The following is a 26,665-nucleotide window of genomic DNA, read 5'->3' on the forward strand; positions in this document are numbered from 1 at the left end:
CCATTATCTCCTCAGCAGTCTGGGTTACCGCAGCTGAGCTATGGTTCCTGATCACATGCATGCTACTAGGCTGCAGGAAATGTCTGGAGATGCCTTTCAGCTCACTCCAAAAATCAGAGTACACTCATCCCCACCATGAAAAGTTTCACACCAGTTAGACTGTCATGCATCATCACAGGTAAAAAGCACAACAGGACAGTCACACCATGATTATTTCCTGATATCTCCAAACCCTCAAGGCCTTTTGCAAACCTACACCCGCACTCTAAGGCATGCGACTGGTTAGGCAGCAGCCCCTGAGCCATATGCAATGCTTCAGAAATAATCTACTTACAAAGAAAACACATGGACAGAAAAGGAAATCCTCCCATTTTCTGCCACACCTTTCACTCTGGGCATTTTTTAGTTCTGCAGCAACGCTGTTATATGAATCGTTCGACACAGAGAAGTGCAAGCCCAGCTCACGAGTTTGCTTTCAGTACTCCCCATGTACTGTACAAAGCTGGAGCTCCCATATATCTACACTCAGTTATTTCACAGAGTTGTTCATTAAAAAGAAGCAGTATTTTGCACAAGTAAGCACAAACCATGTTCACATTTTTCATGCAAAAGCACATATAGAAAATTCTAGAAGGAAAAATGCTATTTTCTATCTGCAGCATGTGGAGCACGCAAAGAAAGGACAATCAAGCAAAGATACAGTGGTATAAAAACCCCACAAATCTTGACCTAATGAAGAAAAGTACTTTTAACTTTCACTTCCAAGTTTATCAAGTATCCTTTTAATTTATTTCTTTTATGGTCCCTTAGCAATACATCCCTATTAGAGGGAGTTAGACTAGATATGTATCGTAACGTGACATATTAAAATAGTAAAGGTGCTTCTTGTATAGGAATGTCACAGAAAAATCATGGGGAAAGTTACAGGAAGGCAGACAGTAGGGAGGAATTAAGATTAGCATCACCAAAAGAAACAGTCCCAAAATAAATCTGATGGGTGAAACTAATATCCACAATACTAAGGTTTGAGCTTTTGTAAAAATTATGAAAAATGAACAGTATAATATGATCATTTCAACCTAACTTCTTATTCTCTGTATTCTGGTTTGCTAATAAGCTACTGAGCAAAGCAACTAATTTGCCTCTTCTCCACATGCAGGGAGCTTCTGAAGAAGGAAGCAGCAGCACGTGACTTGTGGACAGATGCAGCTCCATGATACTTTCTGAAGTGTAATAAAACGTAGGGCTAGAAAAGGTTTCAGAAGTCATAAGAACTTAAAGAGGCAGAGAACTGGCATTTGGCTGTTTTAACACAATAGTCTCTGTCACAAATAATATATCTTCCAAAAGTAAGCTGATCTTTCCAGCTTCAAGCAAGCATTTTAAACCCAAGATCTTAATACTGACGTGTACAAAAGAGCCTTTTTTAATTCACAGTGATCACCCATTAACCTTGCCTAGAAGCACTTCTACTGTTTTTATTGTGATCTGTCTACTGGGCAGCCAAAGAGTTCGGAAGCCAAACATACTTGCTACAGATGTTTGTTTACGCTGTACATCAAAATGCTCCAGAGACATGAAAGAGTATGACACATTTTAGTTCTCCTTTGTCAACTGCTACATCACTGACAGGTTACCAAAATTACAGTGGAGTGCAATGAAGTTGCCAAATTCAAAGAAGACAGTCAGTAGGGGACTCCTCTTTCAAAATGAGCACCATCACTTCGTATTACTTTAAGTTCCTGGGTTCTTCACCACATTTTGCTAGTAATTACTTTGATCTTAAAAGATATTTCTGTAAGTGATCCATCATAATGATTAGTTATAGGCTTGAGCAAACTCATTCCTCAGTACTGATGAGCCAGTTACAAAATATGTAAATGTTCAGTTTGTATCCATCACACATAACAACAACACTGGTTTTGCCAAATGGCACTGGGTGTTGCTTGACTTTATCTAGAAGAGTGCATTATTTCATGATTAACTCATGCTGTATTTCCTTTATTATAGCAGCAGTGTTTTATAATTACATGTATGTCATGGAAAGTTGCTCAGTTAAGTCTTCTTTTCTAATATGCATAAAAAAAAAAAAGTTCTGCAGTACAGGTATTTTGTCACACTGTCCTAGTGACATTTCTCAACCCAATATAAGTGTTCTGTCCTACTGGAAAATAAAGAGTCTACCCTTGACATCCTTGACTCTTTGTAAATAAGTCTGTTCTTAAGAACAGTGATGTTGGGCAGCTACTTCTGCGATATCCTCTCTTTTGCAAAAACAGAAAAAAGGTCAAAAAACCTGACTGCAGCCAGGACATGTAACTGCTACTGTACGGAAAAAAAAAACCAAACCAACTCCTCTGTTGTCTGTGCATTCATACCATTTTTACTGTTGCAAAAAATGTGGAGGTCAGAATCATCAGTGTACTTATCTACTTCACAATTATTTCTAATAGCTTTACTTACAATATTTATAATCCGTAAAGATTTTAGAACTGTTTGAGGTGAACAACCCATTGCTGTCAGATCAGGATAGATTCCTTCTTCTAACACATACTGGTTACCGGAGAATTCTTCCTCGTCATACACTATGCAGCTGCAGGAACAAGGAGAATAAATTGCCTCTTAACAATTCTGTGCAAGTAAAACAACGCTAGTGTTTCTCAGTCCTTAGCAAGAGCTACTTTCAGAAACATTATTTACAATGTTTTGTCCTGACAAGCTAAATTTGATGTGTACACTGCAAAGCATTGTTCCAAGTCCCTGTATGTGAAAGCATTTCAGGTGTTAGAAAGCTGGTTGATTTTTAAGAAGTTTTACCATTTCAGTGATTTTGCAATATTCATTCGATACAACTTACCTGCCATCTAAAATTTTTGAAGACTTCACAGCAAATGAACCAATACACCTTGTGTTTCTTTCAAATATTTGGCAGTTACCCTTGAATTCAGGCTCTGAAAATAACTGGACCTTTAAAAGAGTTACAAACATATTTAAATCAATTCGGTTTTCGATGTCCAGTAGTATATCTCTACCACTACTTTTATAACTAGATTTAAGCATACTTAAGGCACCCAGACTTCCTCAGTTACATACAGTTTTGTTACTTCTTCAGTGTTCTTGTTCAAGACAGCAAGGTCAAAATATCAAAAATTACTTCTGGCTGTGTATCACTCAGTAACATACAAAATAATTAAAATAACACTAACAAAGATAGCTGCTTGGACTCTCAACTGGAGATTTTTAAATTCCCACAGAATGGCCAAAATAGGCACATCTTTAGTAAAGGGCCATAGACCATTTTGGTTTAATGCACTTAATCTCCAATACACACACTCTCTTCCCATTAAGAGGAAACTACCTGTCTCTCAGAATATAAATGCTGCATAAGCCTGGCAAAGTCAGACAGCACACCACCAGGCATGGTATATATTCCCAGGGTAGATGGGCTTTATAGGACTATTACAGCTATAGTTACAGTCATGTCAGTTGTTCTTTCACTGTTTGCAGAATAAGAGAGCATACATCACCCAGAGCCTTCTGTCCTTGTTAAAAAGGAAAAAATTCTACGCAGCAAACCTGCTAATTTGGTTAGATGATAATTGACCCTGATCACACAGAAGTCATTCACAGTATCACATGCCTACCAGCTTTATTCACTCTTAACACAGATAGGAGTGTGGGCATGTACAGAATTCTCCAAAGAGAAACACGCTGATAAGGGATGCAGTCTGTTAACTACAAGTTATTACTACCCTGCTTCCTTAGGATATAGTCTTAATAGGCACATAATATGTACATGCAAATAGTTTTTCATGCCTTTAGCTGAAAATAAGCAGCCTTGAGATTTTTATTCTACATAGTTCATTATCCCTATGCAGGAGGCATGCTACTAATCAAGAATGCAGAATGAGACAGCTAAGACTTTTCTCCTTAGTTTTTATTTCCATGACATACTCACCATTTTGACTGAGATGAAAATAAAAGTAACTTTGTACAGGGACAAACATTAAAAGGTTCAGAATTATGAAAGGGTGAAAAAAGCTACCCATTAGCCTCACTGTCAAAACCACGTATTAGAACTTGTATGTAGGAGACAGTCCAACAGGAAAATATCTTAGCTTACAGAACAGGTAGGTTTTCCCTGCCGTATCCTTCTCCTAGTTATTGACAAAGATGAGACTAACTTCTCAGCACAACTCAGCAGTATTTGTGAGTGACAGGATTCCTTTGAAGTGCAACCCCCATGAGCAGAACTACTAACCAAAGAACTAGGTTCAAAAGGCATTAAATCACAACTGTACCATGAACAACATCTAACTTGCAGAGCCTTTGCCTCAGCAACAAACTTCAGGTACGTGCACCTCTGGGTAGAGGGCAGTGGGCTCCAGTTGCTCAGAACAATCACCAATATCCCAAAACAGCTCAATTGCTGAACCAAAACACTGTGTGTGCCCTGAGAAAGTTCTGATGGAGCTATGTATTAAATCCTCGGGCCTTAACGTGCCTTACTTAAGAGGTTTGGAAAGCAGCCTTCCTTCACTTGTAGCTCTCATTCTGTCTGACTAGTCAACCATCTGTACAAATACTTAGGCGTTACAGTAGACAAAAAGCCATTTCTTTACTTACACATGCTACAGACGCTACACAGTATGTTGCATGCAGTTAGAGGTGTCTCTTACCTTGACTTTACCCCTTCCACTTCCAACAATATCCTGGAAAGGTTTAGAGGAGGGGAGAAAAAAAGGAAAAAAATTTAAACAGTGACAAAATAACAAACATACAAAAGTTCACTAGTAATTATTGTTTAAAGAATGTAAATAGATTGAATTTGATAGAGGAAAGTATAGCTCCAAATACTTCATAAAAACTTGTAAAACAAGTATAAAATGAATTCCTTACCATAAGGATGGGTTGAACTGAAGATATTTTGCAACTCTTTGCCCCCCATGCCTCAGTGCTGGGATACAGCCCTTTAGCCAGTACATACTGTTCCCCTGTAAAATCAGGATTTTCATAAGCCACCCACCTAAGAGAGACAGAAGAAGAGGGTGATGGGTAGAAGTCACGTTACTTTGCCAAAATACAGATGTGTATATTCATCACTGTCTGAATGTAAGAACAAATTAAAAAAAAAATCTTCCCTCAAGTGCTGAACTGTGATGCTATTAAACCTTAACCAACCTGTATACCTGATACCAAAACTCATGCGAATTTCACTTCCGTTCACCCTACTATGTCAATACAAATCTGACTGAATTAGCTAAGCAGACCATGAGTTCACATACATCATCTGCTAGACATCTTAAGAGCTGTCTTCAGTAAGAATATCTTGACATGTTTCATAGTTCTATTATTTTATCTAGATCAAGTTATTCTCTAGAAAAACAGGCAGATATCAGAGTGCATCTTTTTTTATAAAACTAGCTTTAAAGAGTCATCTATGCAGTAAAGATAGGAATACTGGTTTTTAATGTTGCTTGTAGCTACAGTTCAGTTGTATTCAAGTAAACACACACTCCAACAGAAAGCTGAGTTCCAGCAACAGGCATATATGGTAAAGAGAGGAGGCTGTTCCCTGCTTGGAATCATAGACAACAGTGGGAAGAACATCCTTGAAAATTAAGCATTAAAACCATCACAATAACCAGATTTATGTATTTAAACTCAAGACCATTGTTATGGCCACTCAGATCTCATGCAGCCACAAACTCAGGTTTCTGCATCAAGCCCGTAACTTCAGTCTCAGTCAGAATAAGCCTTTTTGAAGGACATCGGACTTTTAACACACAAACTTGAACCATCAGAAAAGCAACTAAATCACTACATGTATCTCCCAATGTTCAATTACCCCTGCAGTGCTTTATTTCTAGTCTGAAGTATCTCTGTCAGCTAATCGTCCTATGTCTAGTCTTCCACATTCAATAAACCTTCTATTATGGCTTTCTTCTAACCCTGGCTCCACATTGAAAGCCCAGATAAAGCACTCCTGAATCAGCACTACCTTTGGTTTTGTAATAACCTACATAACTTCTGTTGCCTTTCACTGTTAGACTGCCCAAACTTTCCCATAATTACATTCTGGCTCTTTTTAAACTCATCTGTTTGCTAGATTGTTTGGCATTTTTATGCATGGATCAGGACACCTTCCTGATTCCTTGTTCTACAAGATAATTGTGTACTTATAGTGACCCAGCTTTTAATTTTAGCCAATACATTGCATTAGGAGTGTATGCTAGGTTATGCCAAAACCCACTTTCAGTGCAATCTTCTTACAGAGTTTCAACACTAACCAAAAAATTCACATCATCAAGTAGTAAAATGATAGGGAACTTAAAATTTGCAGTAGAGGCTAACTCTCACCATCCAGATTTACCATAAAACTATTTATGTGTTTCAAGCAACTGGATTTCATTAAGCTGCAGTTTTACTCCAAGAACAAAACACCAGAATCTCTGCATTTATAAGAAATGGGATAACTACAGACTGAAATAAAGCTGCATTAACATTTATGTGCTGAAAGTATGAAGTTCGTGTTACGGCAAACACTCATACAGTGACTCACATTTATCACTAGACACATCTCTTGGTTTGCCTCAGATATAATCAATTATTCTAACTTGTTATGCACTAATTACTTAAGGCATACTTCAAGGCACATTTCAAAATCACCTTACAGTAATTGATCTAAGAGACATCGGTATGTACAATAAATTGAGCAGACAGTTCAAATGTCTCAGGTGTGTCTATACCTCTATGCTGCATATATCAAAAGCTGTAAAAATGAGGTTTCCTTAACCATTTTTTTCAGCAGACATTCATAATTTTTCAGTGCACAAATGCCAGGGCACAACCACAATTCATGACAGTTTAATTATATGAATGCAAACAACAGCTTCAGATCATAAATGAATGATAAAACATGCCAGAATCTCTTGACAGCAGTTATTTAATTTCTCCTAATTTAAAAAGAAGCGTGAATACAGAAGTAATCAATGTATCTCACTCTAAGCACATGTTTATGCTGAAATCACTGGGATTTAAATAATTAAGTGCCACGCAAGTCAGTCCAAGCAGTCTGAGAGCTTCTAGAGTCAGGGCTTATTAGAGAAATACTTGTGTTTTTCCACTTCATTCTGAAGCCCATGCAAACTGCTGAGAGTTGTAATAACAACATCAAGGACAGGCAGCTGAATTCAGTACCAGCTAAACCTGTCAGACCTCAAGACTACCCCTAGGAAGGAACAGTGACTTAATCCAACATCTGACTAATAGAAAAGCCTGGAGAGCAAGACATCGTCTCCATACCCAAGCAAGAGAATCATGTCCCAACTGCCAGGCACCACAAAAACTGAAGCACTGCTCTGCAGCATGGCAGCAACAACCCTGCCCTACAGGGAGCAAGTTCTTCTAACACAATAGTTTCCGTAACCCCCAGCCCTACAAACTGCCGCCGTCAGGCTGAGCAACAGCCTCCTCCCAGGTTGCTGGCAGGGACAGAGTGGTGATGGAGACCTGCACCCCTCTGCACAATCCATGCCTCTGGAACCAGAGATGTAGAAAAAAAGTGTTGTTTGTATGCTGTTAGTACTATTACACACACAGCATTTTTCCCCAAAGCCTTCTACACAATGTCCAGGAAGCTTAGTCCCAAACACTGTTTGGAAGAAGAGCCAAGAAAAGAATCCAGAGACAATAACTTGCCAAAAATCAGTTTTGCCCATGATCAGCTCAGGATGCAACTCACATAACTTCATCTTTTAAAACATTGGCCATTTCTCATCACATGTGCTCTTTCTAATGTTAGCTGAGAGGGGTAATTCCCCTTTTTGCATTGCTCACGCTCATCTTAGGACAGGATAGATTACCTAAGTCCTGGAAGGACCTTCTCTCTCAGCTATGGAAGAAGCAGCGACACCTCCGTTAAAAGTAAATGCCATAGTTGTAAAATAAGCTTTCAGGCATGGGAGTGCTTCTTCAGATATGAAATAGCATCGATAATCTTTAAAAATTAAATACTATGTGGAGACAATGGGTTTAAGTTGGCCTATGTATTCTAAACAGAGAGATCATGAGAGGCCAGGAAGTTAACCGGCACTTGCAGATTTGTAGTAAGAACAGAGAGGGAGAGGTAATAAAATTCTGTTTATAGGAAAGAGAGAAAACAGATTCTTTACCATACCCCTTCATGCTTGTGATTCCTAGTATCCCAGGAATATGTGAACTTTAGGACTCATTGAAAGGCTCTCTCGAACATCAATGCAGCTCAGTTCAGAGAGGAAGGGAAGTGGAAGCTTTGTTTGAAATGTTCTCCCACAGCATACCCAAGGGCTCTTGCCCTTTTCAGCTCTTAGGGGAGGTTTGTTCTTGACCTCATGCCTCTCTAGTTTCACCCGTGTTACCTTCCCAAGTGCATCTAGATTAGATTTAACTACATTCTGGCCCCTGTATATGAACTATACATCACCTAATGGTTTCCTTAATATCACTATCCATATGTACACTAGAAGAAGCCAAATCTGAACTGTTTACTTAAAAAAATAGTTTGAAAATTAGGGGAAAATCAGGCTGATCACAGGACTGCAGTAAAACAAGTGCCTATGTAAAAAAAAAAAAAAAAAAAGTGAAAAAGTTCTTCCACCCATTCAAAAAGGATAACTTAAAGATGGAGGCTTTCTCACTACTTTTGGCAAAAGTTTGGTGTGTTTATGGATAAAGAAAAGGCACATTTCAAACACGTGATTCTTGTGATTTTGATCACTATTCAATATAAGCTTGGGGAGTTTTTAAGCAGAGAGGAAATAAAACTTGTACAAGAGTTAATTTTAGTACTTGCTTAAACTTGTAAAGGGTGTTACCTGTTGCTAGTAAACACTGCCATATTCTGCCACTTAAAATCCTGCCAATTTGAAAGTAAAGCTCAAACCCTACTTAAAAGAAGAAAGGCCTCTCCTGTTTTCAGGCAGTCTGAATTGCTTTCTCCTGCCCCAGCGGCATAAGAATAAAATCTCCTGGATTTTATCCTTGGCAAGTTTCTGAAGAATGCTCAAGAACAAAACATTTCCATTTTTAAAGAAGTTAACCCTCATCACTTTACAGTATTTTGGGGCAGATGTCTTCACAATGGATTTGGCAAAGATGTTAAAATACCGCTTGGAAACATTCTTCAGAAACACAATAGCTGAAAATTTTGATACAGCTACCACTGCATGAAATATTCACTCTCCAAGTGAAGAGCTGTGCTGTCTTCAGTATACACTTTAGAGGTGCAGTTTAGCTTAGAACTTGTTAAGTAGTATCTGTACACTGCAGTGTCAGGCTTTCTTTTCTTTGATATACCCTTTAAATTGCAGGGCAATCAAACTAATTATGGGGGAAATACAGATGACCTGTTATCTGTAACTGCTATAACTGTTTACCCTAGATACCTGTAGTTCCAAAATTGCTATGAAAGGTTTTAAGTTTCTTACGTTTCTTCATTTTTTTTTTTAATGAAATATTTTCAGTGTGATACCAGGAAGGTATCAAAATGTTATGACAAGCTTTTACTGAATCTGTCACAGTTCACTATGACATCATCTACATTATCGTCTAAATAGCTCAGGAAGTTGCTCAATGGATTATTCATCACTCTATGACTGATTTCTTGGAACGAAAGACACAAAAATTTTCTACCTGAACACTTCCTTGACACTTACAATAAAGCATTTTATTACAAACTGTGACTTAACAAGAATCATTCAACCTTTCTGACACATTAGCATCTAGTAAGAACACCACCACAAAAGCCCCTAACACTCACAACCTCTTTAGAAACAAAAGGCTCACAACAAGACTTAACAGGTGACTAGCTCTCAATTCCTACCAACAACCTACATGAAGCTTTTAAAAAGCTTATTGCTACAAATCACATCTTTTACACACTACAAGGTGAGATCACAGGAGCAGTAGCAGAGCCTGTGGGACAAGAGTTTTGTTTGTGATGACTTCTAGCTGCCTTTCCATCCGAGTATTTAGAGTCACTCTTAATTACTAGAATACTCAAACTGACGTATGATTCCTATCTTAGCTGCAACAGACATTTACAAGAACAACTACACGTAGGGCATGATAGGTAACCCACAATTTATTTCCCAATCTTCTGTGGTGACTCTTTCCCATTAATCTGCCTTGCATATTACAGAAGACAAAAGGGCACAGTGGCTTCAAAGGTCAGCAGGCAGAAAAAAATCTGCTGTCGCACCACAATCACATACAAATTAAAAGCATTCCACTGCAATGCACTGAGCTTGTTTCTGCAATCTTTATCCAGACAAAACCTGCAGAGATATCACACAGGTAACACATAAAAAGATTCAGGGTGTGCCTCGGTAAGCCAGGGCTTTCAGCAAGTCACCTGCATACCAGGCAGTGAGACAGACTGTACGTCTCACTCTTTTGGTCCTACTACTTCAATAATTTTGCATATTTGGAGACATGATTGCTAATGCTTGTTTGCATTTCCAAAACACCTGGATGCAGCCTGCAAGACTGTGAAACTCAATCTGCAGTTGATGTACTGAACAAATCAAACAGCAGTGTCTATTGATTTATCACCTGCATGGGACAACACAGGTGGCACAAACAGTAGTCGTTGTTAATGGCCGTGCCAACACAAAGCTCTGGGAACCACTCTGTTAACCATAAAAAAGAGCACCACGGTACTAAACCGCAATTAACCTATAGGATTCACTGAAAAACCACTATTACTTTTCAGAACAGTTAGTCTCCTTAACAGCACGATGTATTACTGAGTATGGTAAGAGTCACCTCCATTTTACACACAACTGAGAAAAATACCAAGGAATTTGCCTTTGGCCAAACACAAGAAGCCTGGAAATTAGTTTCAAAACAGGAAATTAGCTACATAACGATTCTGCTGTTGAAACATTACCAAAAATGTAGCTATGAGAAAAAGCTACTTCTCCGTCTCTGATGAAATGTCATCTCATATACTTTCATACTCTCTAAATCAGTAAGTCAACACTTCCTGGGACCATCTGATATTACAGTGAGAAGAAAACCTATTTACTGCACATACAAAACCAACAAGCTTTACCTTTCACACTTTGCAGTCAAGGGCAGAAAATATTATCTTAAGACTCCACAAACACATCAGAAGTCCGAGTGATTAAAAACATCTCTAAATATTATCAAATTCTTAGAAGAGTAGCACATTTAAAATTAAACAGCAGTTAAAAATATCACTTACACGCCACTCAGCACATTTATAGACTGTGTCCTCAGCCCATATCCAGTGTCTTTTAAATCTGAAATAATTCCTAACACGTTAATATTGGAACCCTTTGATCCAAAGTCTTTTTCACTGTACATTATCATGTGGGAGCTCGTGAAGTCCTGTTAAAACATAGAGAAGCATTATAAGGAAAATGCAATATGATGTCTCACTACACTCAGAAGATTCCTACTACATGTTCTTGGAACTTACACCAACAATGGGTCGCAGTGACTGCACCTCTTCATCATAGCCACCCCACTCTGTCCAATCTTGATACTCTCCTTCTTCCAGCAAGTACTGATGACCTTCAAACCCAGGCTTCTCATAAGCAACCCAACTGAAAAACAACAACAGAGACTGCACGTGGAAGCAGACAACTACCACTCCGTGTTATTACGAAGTGCGTACAGATGTGTGAAATTTGTTCTTTTGCTGAGAATATTTGCACATTTAACCTAATCTAAAACCAAAATATAGGAAAACAGAGAAAAGAAATGGGTACTGATTTTTTAATCTATGGAAATACTATTTCTCTTGAAAGGCAAATATTGCTAATGTTTTCCCACACTTACACTCCTCCTAGTACTTTCATGGATCCCACCGACATAAGTGGAAGTCTTGTCTTCTCTTCCGATTCACTGTCACCGAGCATAAAGATTTCTGATTCTACTTCCACATGTCTCCCTTCAAAGAAAGGCTTCTCATAAATTATTACCTATAGCAGAAATGTAGTAGAAAAAAAATTGCAGAGAGCATGATAAATTCTGACTATATTTTACATGGACGTATAGAGGGAGAAGGCAAGAATATTAAAATAATTAGTGGGACCTCTCTAATCTCTTCAAGAGGTCTTTCCCTTAGGGATGCAACATGAAGTCTTGAATGTTCATTACTCATTTGCATTACCCAGAGGCTGTTAATACGTATGCAATGGATGCATAAATATGACAGATACTGCAGTTTCATGGTGTGGTCGCATGCAGCAAACCAGCCACTAAACCATCAAAATTTACTTATCTACCCATGCATAATTCACGTGTTATAAAATACCTTTGCATAATCAAGTACATATTGACTTTTACCTTCGGCTCTCCACTGAATTCAACTTTGCGACCACCCTGTTAAAGAAAAGGGGGAGGAAGGAAAAAAAAAAATAAGTTGTCTATACTTACTTGCACAACTTACAGACAACTATAAGAGTCACCAATTCCTCACAAAAAGACAGAATTAAGTTGAAACGTTCCTTGAAGAACACAAATGAACATAAGTAGATTAAAGGCAAAAATATATGCAATCAGATGTTAAAACTTTAAGGATTTTATAGACTAAAAATTTCAGGTTTTAAAGACATTTTTTGAGTGACTTGGAAAAATCTAGCCACCTTAACACATTATTTCTAACATATAAATGCAGGTCATGTAACTTGCAAATAATAACAGTATTTTACCATTTTTAAGGGCTTCATGGACCTTACGTAGGCTTCCTTCTTCTCCCAGAATGCTAAATTAGGATATTCACCAGGCTCCAACATTAAAGGGATTCCCTGAAAACCAGGTTCTTCATAAATTAACCATCTAAAGTAAGGGAGAGAGGAAAGTAAAAGATAACAAATAATAAAATTCTGCTTCTTTAATGTTACCATCAAAACTGCCAACTACAAGCTGGCATACTGTCCAGCTTCTGTGTTTGTGCAGCAACCACCAACAATGCATGCATTTGGTTGAACAGGCTAAAAAAATCAGTACAATAAACAGTAAAGAATTTGACCCTGTCTTATCTGGGGACAACACAAATTTTAGACTGAAGTTTCACGATTTAAGAGTACTGTGTATTATTTTTTTAATAGCTTTAAAACATGCAGAATCAAATTTCAAGAAATTGAAAGATCTTTACCAACATAAACTTGGATTTGTTGCAAAATCTGTTCAATAGGAAATTCTAAACTTGTATTATTTATTAATACGTAGAACAACCTGAAGACTCCTTAGAAATCTACTTCCTCATGGTTTTCATGTGTCAATTAGTCTGCTTTGAAAGACATAACTTTAAAAATTCCTAATTGGGGGCAGCAACAGTAGTTTTTCAAAGCTTTTTCAAGAAAATCTTAACCAGTAATCACCTACTGGAAGCAAGCATACTGCTGATCTCTGCATAGAGAATGGCAATGTATTTCTTCCAGTTAAATTTACAGGGCTCTCAGAAGTGCAGTACCGAGCCGTAAAACACACATACTAAACAGCAACACTTTATGCAGCCACCCCTTTCATCGTGTAAGGATCATAATGTACAAATTTGGTGATATCAGAAAGATGTTAAAATAATCCATCACTCTACCATGCTTAAAACTCAGATTCCAAGCTGACGTAAACTGGCACAAGTTGGCATATTTTCGCTGCAGACATATGGTTGCAAGAAACAAACAAGAAGCTTTAGTTTTATTGTTGCCTATAACCAAACGTTCAGTATATTTTGTGTCCTATAGTAGAACCGCTCAGTAAGCCCTCAGCTTCACTGCAGGAATTCAGACACATCGAACTCCAAGGACAGTACAACCAGACGATAAAGGTGCACTGACTCATCTCTGCTGGCAGCTTTTAGTAAATAATAATTAAGCATGAACACTGGGAAACCTTAAGAAGATACAACCACACCCACATGGCAAGGTGACTCAGAATCACAGCCTCCCTCAACTGCCAATACAGTGAACTATGTCATGCCTGTAAACTAAAGGAAAGAAACCTCCCTGCAACATGCAAAAAAAAAAAGTAGCTGCAGTTTACCGAATTTCTCATGCAAGCAACTGGCAGAAGTAACTTCTTTCTATACGGGACCAATAAACTGATATCTGAGAAAGATTATTTTCCAACTGCCTATTTTGCTTCCTGGTGCAAATATTAGCCTGCCTTCCCTCAAGTGGTTCAACTGCAACAGAGACAACTAAAGTTTGCACAGATTTAGTGCAAAAAAACACTTTCACAGTGATGCATGATAAGGGTGTTTTGAGGGATGTGCACAGGCCACACTTACCTTCCAAAAAATGTGTTATTTCCCTGTGCACGGAATGCTTTTAAATGAAGGACAGAAAGTGGAGAGGTAGAGTAAGTCAATGAATCAACCTCCAAATAAAACATCTGATTTCATTAGTCTGAGCAGATATGTAATTTGGATTAAACATACAGTTCAATAAAAATAAGCTCCTGTCAAAAAAGTAGCTGCTTGGATACCCTAAAGGTTTCATACATACGCGAGTGCTTAATTTTTAACTCAAATCAAAGTGTAAAGATTTAATCAAATAAAATACGCTTTACCTAGCAACTAAAACACCCTGTCCATCATGTGGCATATTTGAATACTCCTTTGCAGTCGTATGTAACACTTGTCTTTAGCTGGGCAGTTTTTGATCGTTAAATAGACTGTTTGCAGCAAGGCAAATACCACTAGCGTCCAAATGTGACATGGCTGAGAGGTAGCAACCAACATCTGTAAACCCTGTAGAACATTCTGCAAGACCCAACATCATTGAGAGTGGACACACTCACTATTTCTGAAAGCAGCCTCCCTCTTCTGCATCCTTTTCTCAGCACCGCTTTGAGGAGTATTTTCAGTACCGATTTACAAGTTTGCTTATTGAGTGATCAAAATTACCACTGATGCAGTGCCCGGATTGTTCCTTAAAGGTCTCCTTTCTCAAAAAAGCTTGCTTAGTACATGACACACATTACACTCCTAACTCACCTGGCTAACTATTTTCAGGTGACGTAACATACGTGTCCTAAACATCACCATAAAAAACACTGATTAGAACGTGCTGTGAAATACAAGAACACTTCCTAGAATCCACACACGGCTGTAAGCCTTATTTTGTAACATACGGGCTTGAAATCTTTCCTCTTTTTAGTACAATGACTTCAAGTTTAGAGGAAAGCAAGTAGGAAATGTGATCTTATTGTAATAGTTCACCCCCTCACTCTCACTTGCAATAAGTTTGCCTGAACGAGAAAGAGCAGCAGAGGCAAAATCATTCCTATACTACAAACACACAAGGATTACTCTGTGTCTACTACATGCAAGCAGAAGAAAAACTGGCTCTAACATAAAACATTCTAAGAGGTCAGCCTCTCCAAGAGTGGAGCATTAATGATGTACTAGTGCTACTGTCAACAAATACTACCAAAATACAGGACTAGAATTAACATAGCTTGCTTGTATGTCTGACAGACATAACCTGTGGTTTCAAACAAATTCCTTTCATAGCTGTACACATTCATACAGAACTACGCACTTACATGCCCCAGTGTACTTTGATAGAACAAGTCTTCTGAGTGGTGCCAAACACTCCTATTTCTTCAGTGTCGTCAAGAAAGGAAGTCACGACTCCTAACCCTTCAGGTTCAGTATACAAATCGATTTGGCAAACCCTGTAATCCTGGAAAAATGAAGATTGCCATAATCACTTAATCTGTGCTGCAAGTTCTGTAATTACTGTGGATAACTAAATCAGTTTTGAAATACCTGTTTATTTTAAATAGTTCTCCCTCTTGTCAATTACTACTCCTGTTACGCATCTATAATAGAAGTATAACCAGGCCAGTTTGCCTGTTTCTGTTTGGACCAAGACAGTCAGTCAATCTCAAATCACTATTTATGTTGTTTACTTTCTGCCACCTAGGAATGCATCTTCTTTCATGAGTTAACATCTACTCTAGCAAATTACATCCTAACATAACACCAAGCAAGCCATTCTTGAGAAGAACTGCAATTTAAACAAGAATTGTAGTTGCAAACAAGACATATTTCTCCTTTTTCCTTTCCTAGTCAAATAACTTTACAGTTCATGGCAACCTGCAAAAATAACTACTAAACAGTAGGTTAAAGGTGGTATGTAGGAAGGCTTGTTCCACCATGTGTGAAACTCCCTGGTAAGTGTGCATATACAGGGCTATTTTCTGAGTATCAAACAAGGTTTGGTGTTTGACACTAAAGTTTCTGTTGAGTGTAAATACGGCTTATACTAAAAGAAAAAAAAAAAGAAAACCACACATGCATGTTTCTGAAAATGAGACTACTGATGGTTTTCTGAGATGTTTTTCCTGACAGACTGACCAGACTAAAAAACATAAGCTGCACATAGTGTTTTCACTAGAACAGCCTCCAAAACTTTTCTTCCTGCCCTATCATTCCAGTGGATGTAGCCATAATCCCTCACAAAACTCGTCACTCCTCACACTTATTTTGTGATTAAACAAGAAATTCAACATGGAAAATTATTACATGCATTTACAACTTGCATTATGCTTGTGTCCTCACATATCAATCACTTTTTGTATCAGTATAAACCACCAAACATTAAGACCTATATAAAATTTTATTTGCTTATAGTACTTGCCTTAACAACATGTCTTATTGAACCAATCACAGCAGGCTTTAGAGATTTGCATTCATTTTGCTCTTCGGAAGTACCTGCACCCCAAATATCTGGGAGTTCCAGCTCTCCTTCTTCCAGGGGAATAGAGGGGCCTTCAAAATTTGGCTTTTCATAGAGTATCCAGCTTAAAATAAAAAATTCTTATTTTTAATGGTGCTTTTTCAACTGTGACTTGCAAAAAATCACATTCCCATTTAACAAATCCTTTCACAAGAAGTATTATCATTTCCAGGCCCTCCCCACTATCCCAATACAACTTACTCGCCCAACACCACTGCTGCAAGACATTTCTTGTTTCTGGGATGCTTCTAAAAGCAATGATAAAACCAAAGATACCTACTGCTGAGTTAGTAATTTCATAAAAAACTCCACCACCTTTTTAAATTGATGATTTGGGGCAGGAAGACTACTGTCTCTGACTATTAAACTTTTGCATGAGATACTTATCAGAATCATTTGTAGGCCAGAAAACGTTGACACTGCAGACTGCTGTGTCACGTATAAACAAACAAGCTACTTGGATCCTGGGAACAGCAGCCTGGAGTTCCACAGGGGCTAGTGTAGATGTGCCAAAGGATGATAAGACTGCTCAGAAGACAAGCACAACCTTATTTTTAATGGCAGTTCTGAAGAACTAGGTAAAAACTATAACCATCTGCAAATAGAAAAACCCTCCCTTGGAGCTCTCGGCTGAACAGGGGCAAAAAGAATTCTGTTGCCTAGTCCACACTGGAAAAGATGACCTAGTTCACAGAGATCAAGGTTTTAATTTCTGAAGCTAAACAGCAATCAGTGTGCTTCCCGATACCTCCAACTGCAGCTAACCCTTGTTTCTGCAGCTCTCTATCAGATCATTACTTCTGAGAACCTGCTATTTGACTGTATTATAACCTCACCTCAACTTAACTTGCCATGCTCTGCATGCTAATAAAGGCTGTTCTGTTAATGCTACGAAGAATGTAGGAGATGAACTTGTTTTGAATTACACTTAGGCAACCTAGTCTAGCATTTAGAGAAAAATTCCCTCTGGACTCATCAGAGAAACAGTTAATTATCTTTACAGCACCACTTTATACCTCTGGACACAGAATTAATCTTCTGCATCCAAACTCATGTCAGACCTGGCTTTAAGATCCTTTGCTAGCCTTTTAGCCCAATCCAAATACTACATGAGAAACCTTTAAGGGGAGAAGAGTCAAAGGGTAGTATAGTTGGACATAACCTGTTATTTCATCCCACCTCTTATGCCTGGTGAAATGTTGCACCCCTTCACATGGTAACACTCACTCAATTTGTCAGCAAAGTAAGTCTTCCAGCCCAGAACTTCTCATTGCAGAAGTAAAATGCCACTTTACCTGCTTTCAGGTGTTTACGCTACATTGCCATTTCCAAGGCAGACTTTACGGTGAATTACATGCTGGTTCTGTCCCAAAAGATTTTTTCATAGACCAATGATAAAGAGTAAAAATTAATCTCTTACCATCCTCTGATGACTTTAACTAAAATTGTTGGTGACAGAACCCAAGAACTGCAATCCAAAACATCATGGAAAACTTCAATACAATTTTTCTGATAGTCTGGTTCACAGTATATCACCAGCTGTGTTAAAAAAAAAAAGAAGCAATAAATCAAAACAAAAACCACCACCAAAATACCTTGCTATGCAATTATAAAATTTATCTTACCTTGCCAGGTCTGGGATTGATTTTACTTTGTCCGTTTCTTGAAAGGGCCTAAAACAGGCAATGGAGAGAGGAAAGTCACAAAAAAAAAAAATCAAAAACCCAAATCCATATTCAATAAAGATGCTCAGCTATAAAAAAACCCCCAGCAGCTAGTAATACAAATAAAAAGTAGTCTAAATAGTAAAAAGCTTGTAACACTTCAACTACATACGCCTACTTACTACTTCAATTCCTTCTTCCTTCTGAAGAGCAGTGTTTTGCTCTTGTAAAAAATCTACACACTTGGGTTTGTTTGTTTGTTTGTTTTTAAACTCTGAATTATAATCTCACTGAAGCCAACTAACCTCAGATTTGAAATGCTTTAATATGCTTCTGATCAGCTTCCTATATATTCCAGGAGTTTCATACCAAAAGACTACTTTAAAAACTGGCATTAATAAAATACATACTCTACAAGGATAAAGATAGAATATAAAGTTTAAATGTCTGGTAACCATAATTGAAATAATTTTGAAGGAATACGTGAAAAGACTGATGAGGCATGATGGTACATAGATGTACGAAATAATTAGCATATCACTTCTGTGCAGAACTCCTTATAACAAGATGGGTTTCTTCAAAAGGTGTGAGATTGTGTAATAAGTGACAGACTAAAAATGCCAAGAACAAATGAAATACATTAAGATATAAAAAAAAAATCTAAAACAACGTTGAAGTCAGCAATGAATTACATGAAATAGAATATACAGAAAAGTTGCAGTTGCATCGTGTCATCTTGAAACAAATAAAGCAACAGCTGCAATTGTGTGTTTGGTTTCCTAGCAAGGACAGGCATGTCACGCTGAGACAGGGTCCTGCTCTTTAAGGAACTATTCATACAAACAAAAAAACCTCAAACAGATCCTGCCCCTAAACAGGTTGCAGCTTAACATAACCATCAACGTGTGCAAGAAGCTAATGAGAACATATTCGTCAACAAGCAGGACAGACAGTGGTCCTGGGATAGAGATTTTTGTAGGCATCATCAAGACATGTTGAAGCATGACCGGCTTTTTAGCCTGTCCTTCCACTCCAGTTAGAACTCGCTCCATGTTTTAAGGAATGCCAAAGTCATTGTTTTGGGCTGCCCTTATTCTTTTCCTTCACATTTCCCATTAGCCATTGCACCATCATTTTCTTAGGCAGTGGAAGATGCATAGCAAGTACACTTCATACAAACATTTTCAGTTATTGTCTAACTTGAGCAAGACACTTCAGAGACAGCAAGAGTGCTGCAGAAGTCCGGGAACCCTACTGAGCCTAACTGGTTTCTCACAAGAGCAGTCTTATATACGTGCATACTCCCTTGCCGTATCAGGTCACCACACTCTACTGAAATGAAGAAACCCACTTACAGGGAACAGTTTAAGTAGTAAAAAGCCTCTGTACTAATAATTTAGCTTTAAACTCAAGTTTTGAAATCCAAGCAGGATGATCCAGAGAAAGCAAGCCTCTTTAACTGGGAGCGCATGTCTACACCATTGCAAATAAGCCCCTAATTTTCATCCCCACACTAAATAAAAAATCTCAACAGAGAAAAAATCTCCATCCTCAAAATTGCATGGTAGCATGGATGATTCCATTCTGCAAGGTGAAGAAGAAAGCAGTTATTTCTACTACTCATGCATCCCTTTTAGTAAAATCGTAATAGCAGATAACCATTAGCTCTGGAAAAGTATTTCTCAAACTTCTTCCCACAGTTCTTAGATCTCATGATTACAGTTTTCCTCTCAGGTAACAGTAAAGGCCCACAGAAATAACACATATTATAGGACATTGGTTCATCATGTTGAAAACAGAAATTGCAAACTTCTACATCAGGCTAAAGCTGCCCTGAAGGAGCAACACAGGTCTGCCTTCACTCATGATGAACAGGTGCTCATAATCAGACAAAGGAACAAGCTTCCACTGTAGCAGCACTTTCAATAATCCCTACTATCTGCCTCCTAAACTGTTCTTAAAGAATACATATTTTCTATCAAAAGCATGGGAAAACTGAGAACAAAAATAGAGGGCTAAAAAAAAAAAAATTTGCCTTGTTACTCATATAACAGTGCAATAGCTGAATGTCTTGCTGCAAGAGGAAAGACACTACTGTCAACACAAGAGGCAGGCACAAACTTTCTGAAGTTCACCAAAAGCATTCTACTAATTAATTTACAATCAAGAATACAGTTAGCATGAGATTTGTTTCAAAATAATACAAAATCAAGCATAAAGACACTCAAACATCCACTTTCAATCCATATTTTGAAAAGTCTCAAAATAAGGGCACCATGAAGAAACATGATCATGTTAACAGATATCTCATTTTCAAGTGTAGCAAACATCAGATATAACTGGTCCCATACCTACATTCACCTCTCTGTATTTGTAATCTATGGATGTCTCTAACAGGGGGAAACACAACAAAACAATCTACGCACATTGTCTGTAGGAAGTATAAAAGCTGGATTACTTTCCAGACAGATTTTAAACAACACAATACTTACATCCACATCTAATAAACCAGTGGGGACATTTGAGTCAAATCTGCTTGTCCCTAACCAGCTGGAAAAACTTTTCTCAGGGTTCCCATAGTTGGGCATTTGTAAACTTAGTTCTTTTTTCAAACTATCTGCTTGCATGTACTTCTCCACAAAACTCGGAAACTTCATATCTGAAAGAGACTGAATTGCAAAATCAAAATTAATGACTATTCATCAGGTAAACAAAATGTTGCACGGTCACATTGCATGAATGATCTTTATTACCTCAGGTTTTTGAGGCAGGCTGAATGGCCCAGAAGCATCCTGTTGTAAAGGAGGCATTCCTGAGGAATCAGATGTAAAAGCTGTTGTGGTGTTATTTATTGAAGTGACAGAAGGATTAAAAAACTTTTCTTTTGATGTAGAAGACAGCAAGCTTGAGAAGAGGGAGCTTTTTTCAAGCCGGGATCTCTTAATTTCACCATCTATACCATCAGTGCTCTCTTTTCCATTCACTTCCTGAGTAAAGGCAGGTTCCTCCCTATTACACGACTGCAGGGCTTTGAATACAATACTTTGCTCTGTTGATGCACGCTTAGGTCTGACTCTGGCTACTGTCTCCAGGCTTTGCATTTTAATTTGTTGGGTTGGTAACAGATCCTGTGTTTTTTCCTTCCTCAGTCCCAAACCAAAAGTAAATATACTAGGATCAAATACTTTCTCCAAGTTGTCTTCGTGAATGGGAGGCATTGCAAAATGGGGTGCTGGGGACTTGGGAAGCTTTGACCTTTTCTTTTTCTGTGGTAAACAAACCGAGCTGTCCAAATTTTTTATTGTTTCAGCAAACTTCTTCATGTCAGATGGGGAATCAAAAATGCTATCATCTTCAGCAGATCCGTTACAAGTTCTGTCTGGGCTCTTTTCCATATTCATGTTGTGCTCTGATATCAATGCGCTCTCTTGACTGTTGTCATCGCACTGTGGCGCTGGTAAGCTTAGTTCTCCCAGCTTTGCCTCTTTATCTCCATTTTCCATCTTCTTAAATTCTGGTCTAGAAACCTGATGAGATGGTAGAGGATATTTATCATCACTGCAAGGTGACAAAATCTCTGTGCTTGGCAGCATTTTTACTTCATTTCTGTGGAATTCTGAGGTTGTGTTATTTCTTTGGTAGGAAGTATCTTGAACATTTTCACTTTTAGTGGGTGAGTGCAAAGACAGCTTAAAAGGTAAACTCTCTTTTTTAGCTGTGCTTAATTCTGGATCAGGCTGCTTCAGAGAGACGCTTATAGTATCAGCTTTGCTACCCTGGTTAAAAAGGGATATTGCAGCTTTTACTTTAAGTTCATTCGTCTTCCCAACATCCTCATAAGAGGCAGAGCCTTCTTCATTTTTGCCTTGTAATTCTGCAGTGCTTCCTTTCTCTGCTGTGCCATTCTCAAAAAACTTCTGGCGACTGCTTTGCTTATGTAATATTTTATCAGGCTGTTCACTTTCCTTAGGTTGTTTCCCAAATTTCAGCTTCGCTCTGCCAACAAATGTGCTTGGTACAGTACTATTTTTTGAAGCGGGGATGTCAGAAGGCCTCTGGCTCTGGTTAGCACATTTATTTTCAAATAAGGAAATTTTGTTGGCAATGTTGCTGTTAGTTTTATTAACTGGTTTTTCAAGAGTATCCTGCTCACCTTCTAAACTGTCTTGATTTGTAGTTGCTTTAAAATTCAGCTCTACACTCTTGGGTTTGGCTGGACTGCAGGAAGAAAAGTGATACAGAGTTACATCTTTGATTAAATTGGAAAAATCTGTAACAATTTTGAAAACAATAAAAGGTAACATTATAATGAAATCTTCCACTGTCACATTCAGTATAAATTTCCGTATCTCTAAAGGAATGAGCTAAAAAAAGAGTGACTATACAAACAACAAGAACAAAAAAAATTATATGCTAAATAAGGAGAACGCATTTCAAGCTTGTATGTATTTCTGTAACGCTCAGTAAAACAAAAACCACAGCAGCCTACAGCGTCTCCAGCTGAGGCAGAGAATTTAACTAGTTATGACTGACAGACATTAAAATTTAATACTGAATAGGCAGAATAAATTACACACATGCAATTCCCTTCAGAGTTTAGGAAACAAATCCCAATTCATTAAGGCGATAATGAGTTGGTTAACATTTGAATATACCTCTCCAACAAGTTTTGAAGACATCGGCAGATACCTTCAGACAAATCCTTTGCAGCCCTTACACTGCCAAAGCAACCTTAAAACCAATGAAATGCATCTTCTGGCCTGATTAGTGCTGGTGGAAAAGGTAGCTGTCCCCAATCACTGCATCACCACTTGGCTGAGCAAACATCACATGTGAGGACTCTCCCATTTCCTTCAGGTAAAGTCAGCTAATAATCTACATTGTGTAAACTAACCCTGCTGATTTTACAAGAATTGAATTAAGAAACACTTACAAAAACTTCTCTGTCAGACTTGATAGAGAAGCATGTACAAGTACATAGCACCCAGTACTCATTTTCTGTGGCCGAAAGCTAATGACATGCAGTCGAGGGTTTTAAGCCCCCTTCCTCTGAATGCCTACATCCAGGAAAAATCATTTGTCCATGTCACTTGCTGCTGCCGGAATGGTATGGACAGCTGTGAAGATGCACGGCACATGTCTTCAAAGTTTATCAGTCAGACATAAAGAGTGTCAAGCAGCCCACCATCACCTCAAAGGCAGAGAGAGCCTTTTGCCAAAAAGGAAGCTGGAGACACTCAGCAGAGGGGGAACAAAGCTGAAACTGCCCTACATGAAAACTTATGATGGTGGGAGGTAAAAGAAATGAGCTTGCAGCAATGATCTCCAGGGCCTCAAATTCTCTATCAATCAATGCATGATTATGGTATTTAAGTGCTTTCTTCTTTTTTACCTACACAAACTGTGTCCACTAAGCTCTCAGTCAGCTCCTTAGCCCAAGAAAACTGTGAGGTAGAAGTGAGTCATCATGAACAACCCCAAACCTGAGACAAATCCCTTTTCCTCTTCATCAAGAAAGCCTTCCCAAGAAAGTAAACCCTACTAAAGCAAGACTCTCCACTGTACAAGCTTTTTTCCTTGGGAAAAGCACGAGGAATGAACTTACAGAAATAATGGACTGAATCCCAAATCAGCTGCCTAAAAATCTATACAGAAAGCAACTGTTACAATCACCACCTATTTTCAGAGAAGATTTCCCAACAGAACTTACTGTAACTACCAGCCTGCTCACATTGGTTCACAACCGGAAGGTTCTTATGAAGAACACATAATCAGTTTTAAAAATGAACTAATAAACTTAAAAACAACTTGCCATACTTCACATAGGAGCTAATAAAACACACTTGGAAAATATAAGTCTAGAAACTGAAAAAAAAAATCCTGAAAGTGGGAAGGGAGGAAGGGAACTATCACACTGCATGAAACTGAATACATTTAGACTCTACTTTTCATTTGAAGTACGACTGTTTTTCCTGACCTTTTCAAAGTTGAATTATTCTATGGTTTTTCTTTTTGGAAAATTAATACAAGTTGCAAGGGACTTATAAAGTTCAGCTAGTTCAACCTTCTGCTCCAAACAAGGACAGCTTCAAAATTAGATCAAGTTGCTGAAGGCTTTGTCTGACCAAGTTCTGAGTAAGTCTCAACCCTTGGAAATAACCGCCTTACTAGAGCAGCAGTGCAGCAGGTCATCCACTGTCACTGTGACTTATTTTTGCCTTACATCCCAGTGAAACTTTACCATTGCAACTTGTAACCATGGCTATTGTCCCTTCACTGCACTCCTCAGGGATGAATCTGGCTCTGTCTTCTCTCTAATACCTCTACAGGTAGCAAGATATGACTGAGTTTACCCACATCCTTCTCTTTCTTTAGCTGAGCAAATCAAGCTGCTTCAGCTTCTCCACATACATGGTACACTCTGGTGCCATCACCCTCTTAATGGCTCACCATTGGACTCATTCAAATTTGTGAACATCTCTCTTGTATCAGAAGAGAGTTGGAAGAGGAGGAAGGGGTACAACTCAATGGACTGCCCCAGATGCAGCCTCATGAGTACCAAACATCTTCTCATTTGACAGGCTGTCTATGTTCTTGCTAATGTAGCCCAGTACAGGCTTAGCCTTCTTCTGCTATAAGGATGCACTACTGACACACCCTGAACTTGTTGGTCACCTGGACCCTTCATGTCCTTTTCTGATCAGAAAAACATATTTATTGTTTCCTTCCACCTATATTTTCAAGAGTATTGCCAATAGCCTAGTTATCTCAATAGATTCATTTCCACACCATCCTTTTGTCAACTTGTCACTTGCACTATAACATGCATTTCAACATAACATGTATCTTCCTAAGAAAATCCATCTTTCTCTGTAAGCCTTGACACAAGCAAGCATAATGGTTAACACTGATCGTTATCAGCCACACCTAAAACCTGTTTTAAATGAACACCTAACACCTCAAAGGTATAGTTTCAAGCTTTGCAAATTTATGCAGAAGCAACAACTTCAGCACTTAGTATTTTACAATCTGCAGTATTTCTGCATAGCAGCAGCAAAACAGCTGAGACCAAAGAGCAATAGGAAAGTTCAGCCCTGGAGCTGCATCCACTGCAGCGAGCCTCCTCTAATCCATCCTTTTATGACATCTTTTTCCACACTATGAAATATCGATTTTAAGTACAGCCAAAAGATGTGTCTTATTCAAGAACTGAACTCCTACACTTGTTTAAAAGGAAGATATGTTGCCCGAGTATCCTGTAAGACTCCTCTCCAGTACAGGGAAAAAACATTGGAAGATGGATTCACTTAACGGAACAAACACTTTTCTTATTAACAGCCTAGTGTGGTAGATTCCTACCACCCATTGCTGATCTGCAATGCCAGGAACAAGCAGGCACAAGAGAAATACTGATGGTCTTTCTCTCTGGCTACACCTTGCAGCTAACCTGTGGAAGCAAGCAGTTAGTTAAGCCTCTCCCAACAGAATCATAAATGGAAGGTGAGTCACATAGTTGAAGCATCCTGTCCAAACGACCATGTCAAGCATGTAACTGATGCCAAAAGACATTGATGCCAAAACATCAGACTGAGATGAGCAAACAAAAATGGCATGTTAACAGAGCAGAATAATACAACAAGTAGGCATAAATGCAAAGGCAACTACAAAACCATGCCTGAACATTAAATATGACAACTGAAGCCAAGATTTCCACTAAGCACATCAAAGTAAGTACTGCCTAAGGTTTCATTTGTGGATTAAGATGTACCATTAACCTCAGCTTAGTCTCAAACCTGATGGGTTTCTCTTTCAAAACCTAGAAGTAAAGTATCCCATGACTTCCAAGTTGCCCAGTACACAGACATGAAAGGAGAAAAGACAGAAAATCCTATCATTACTCACAAGGACCCAGCAAAATTGACTTCTTATAAAATCGTTTCTAAAGAAACTTGATTCCCAGAATTGGCACAATATCATTAGTAAGACATGTTATGTATTTTTAAGTGAAAACTACTTTGACTATATAAAACCCATCTAATAGAGGCAAATGAGTCTGCTAGTATATAAGTATTTTTCAACGTGAAGGGATTGATATGAATTATCTGACAATAAATTTTTAACCTTTGGAAGTGGAAAAGTTATCTGTTCTCTAGTTCAAGGCAATAACAAGAAAATAAAAACACACCTTCTTCTAGTAATGGCACCATATTGTCCTCTCCCATTTTACAGCAGTTAATCCAC

General features: G+C 38.2%; 1 protein-coding gene across 1 annotated transcript in view; it reads right to left on the reverse strand.

Annotated features, from left to right (window-relative positions):
• Window positions 1-26,665, reverse strand: part of LOC138717590 (beta/gamma crystallin domain-containing protein 1-like) — a 65,058-nt gene that overhangs the window by 13,036 nt on the left and 25,357 nt on the right. The window contains exons 3-17 of the mRNA XM_069851120.1: window positions 21,178-22,642; window positions 20,917-21,093; window positions 18,386-18,433; window positions 18,181-18,299; window positions 16,662-16,824; window positions 15,562-15,701; window positions 12,723-12,849; window positions 12,358-12,393; window positions 11,848-11,990; window positions 11,486-11,612; window positions 11,249-11,394; window positions 4,900-5,026; window positions 4,680-4,712; window positions 2,858-2,967; window positions 2,464-2,593 (exon numbers count right to left, since the gene is read on the reverse strand). Coding sequence (XP_069707221.1) covers window positions 2,464-2,593; window positions 2,858-2,967; window positions 4,680-4,712; window positions 4,900-5,026; window positions 11,249-11,394; window positions 11,486-11,612; window positions 11,848-11,990; window positions 12,358-12,393; window positions 12,723-12,849; window positions 15,562-15,701; window positions 16,662-16,824; window positions 18,181-18,299; window positions 18,386-18,433; window positions 20,917-21,093; window positions 21,178-22,642 — 3,091 coding nt within the window. The remainder of the gene's footprint in view (window positions 1-2,463; window positions 2,594-2,857; window positions 2,968-4,679; window positions 4,713-4,899; window positions 5,027-11,248; window positions 11,395-11,485; window positions 11,613-11,847; window positions 11,991-12,357; window positions 12,394-12,722; window positions 12,850-15,561; window positions 15,702-16,661; window positions 16,825-18,180; window positions 18,300-18,385; window positions 18,434-20,916; window positions 21,094-21,177; window positions 22,643-26,665) is intronic.

The sequence above is a fragment of the Phaenicophaeus curvirostris genome, chromosome 2 (assembly GCF_032191515.1).
Source record: "Phaenicophaeus curvirostris isolate KB17595 chromosome 2, BPBGC_Pcur_1.0, whole genome shotgun sequence".
NCBI lineage: Eukaryota > Metazoa > Chordata > Aves > Cuculiformes > Cuculidae > Phaenicophaeus > Phaenicophaeus curvirostris.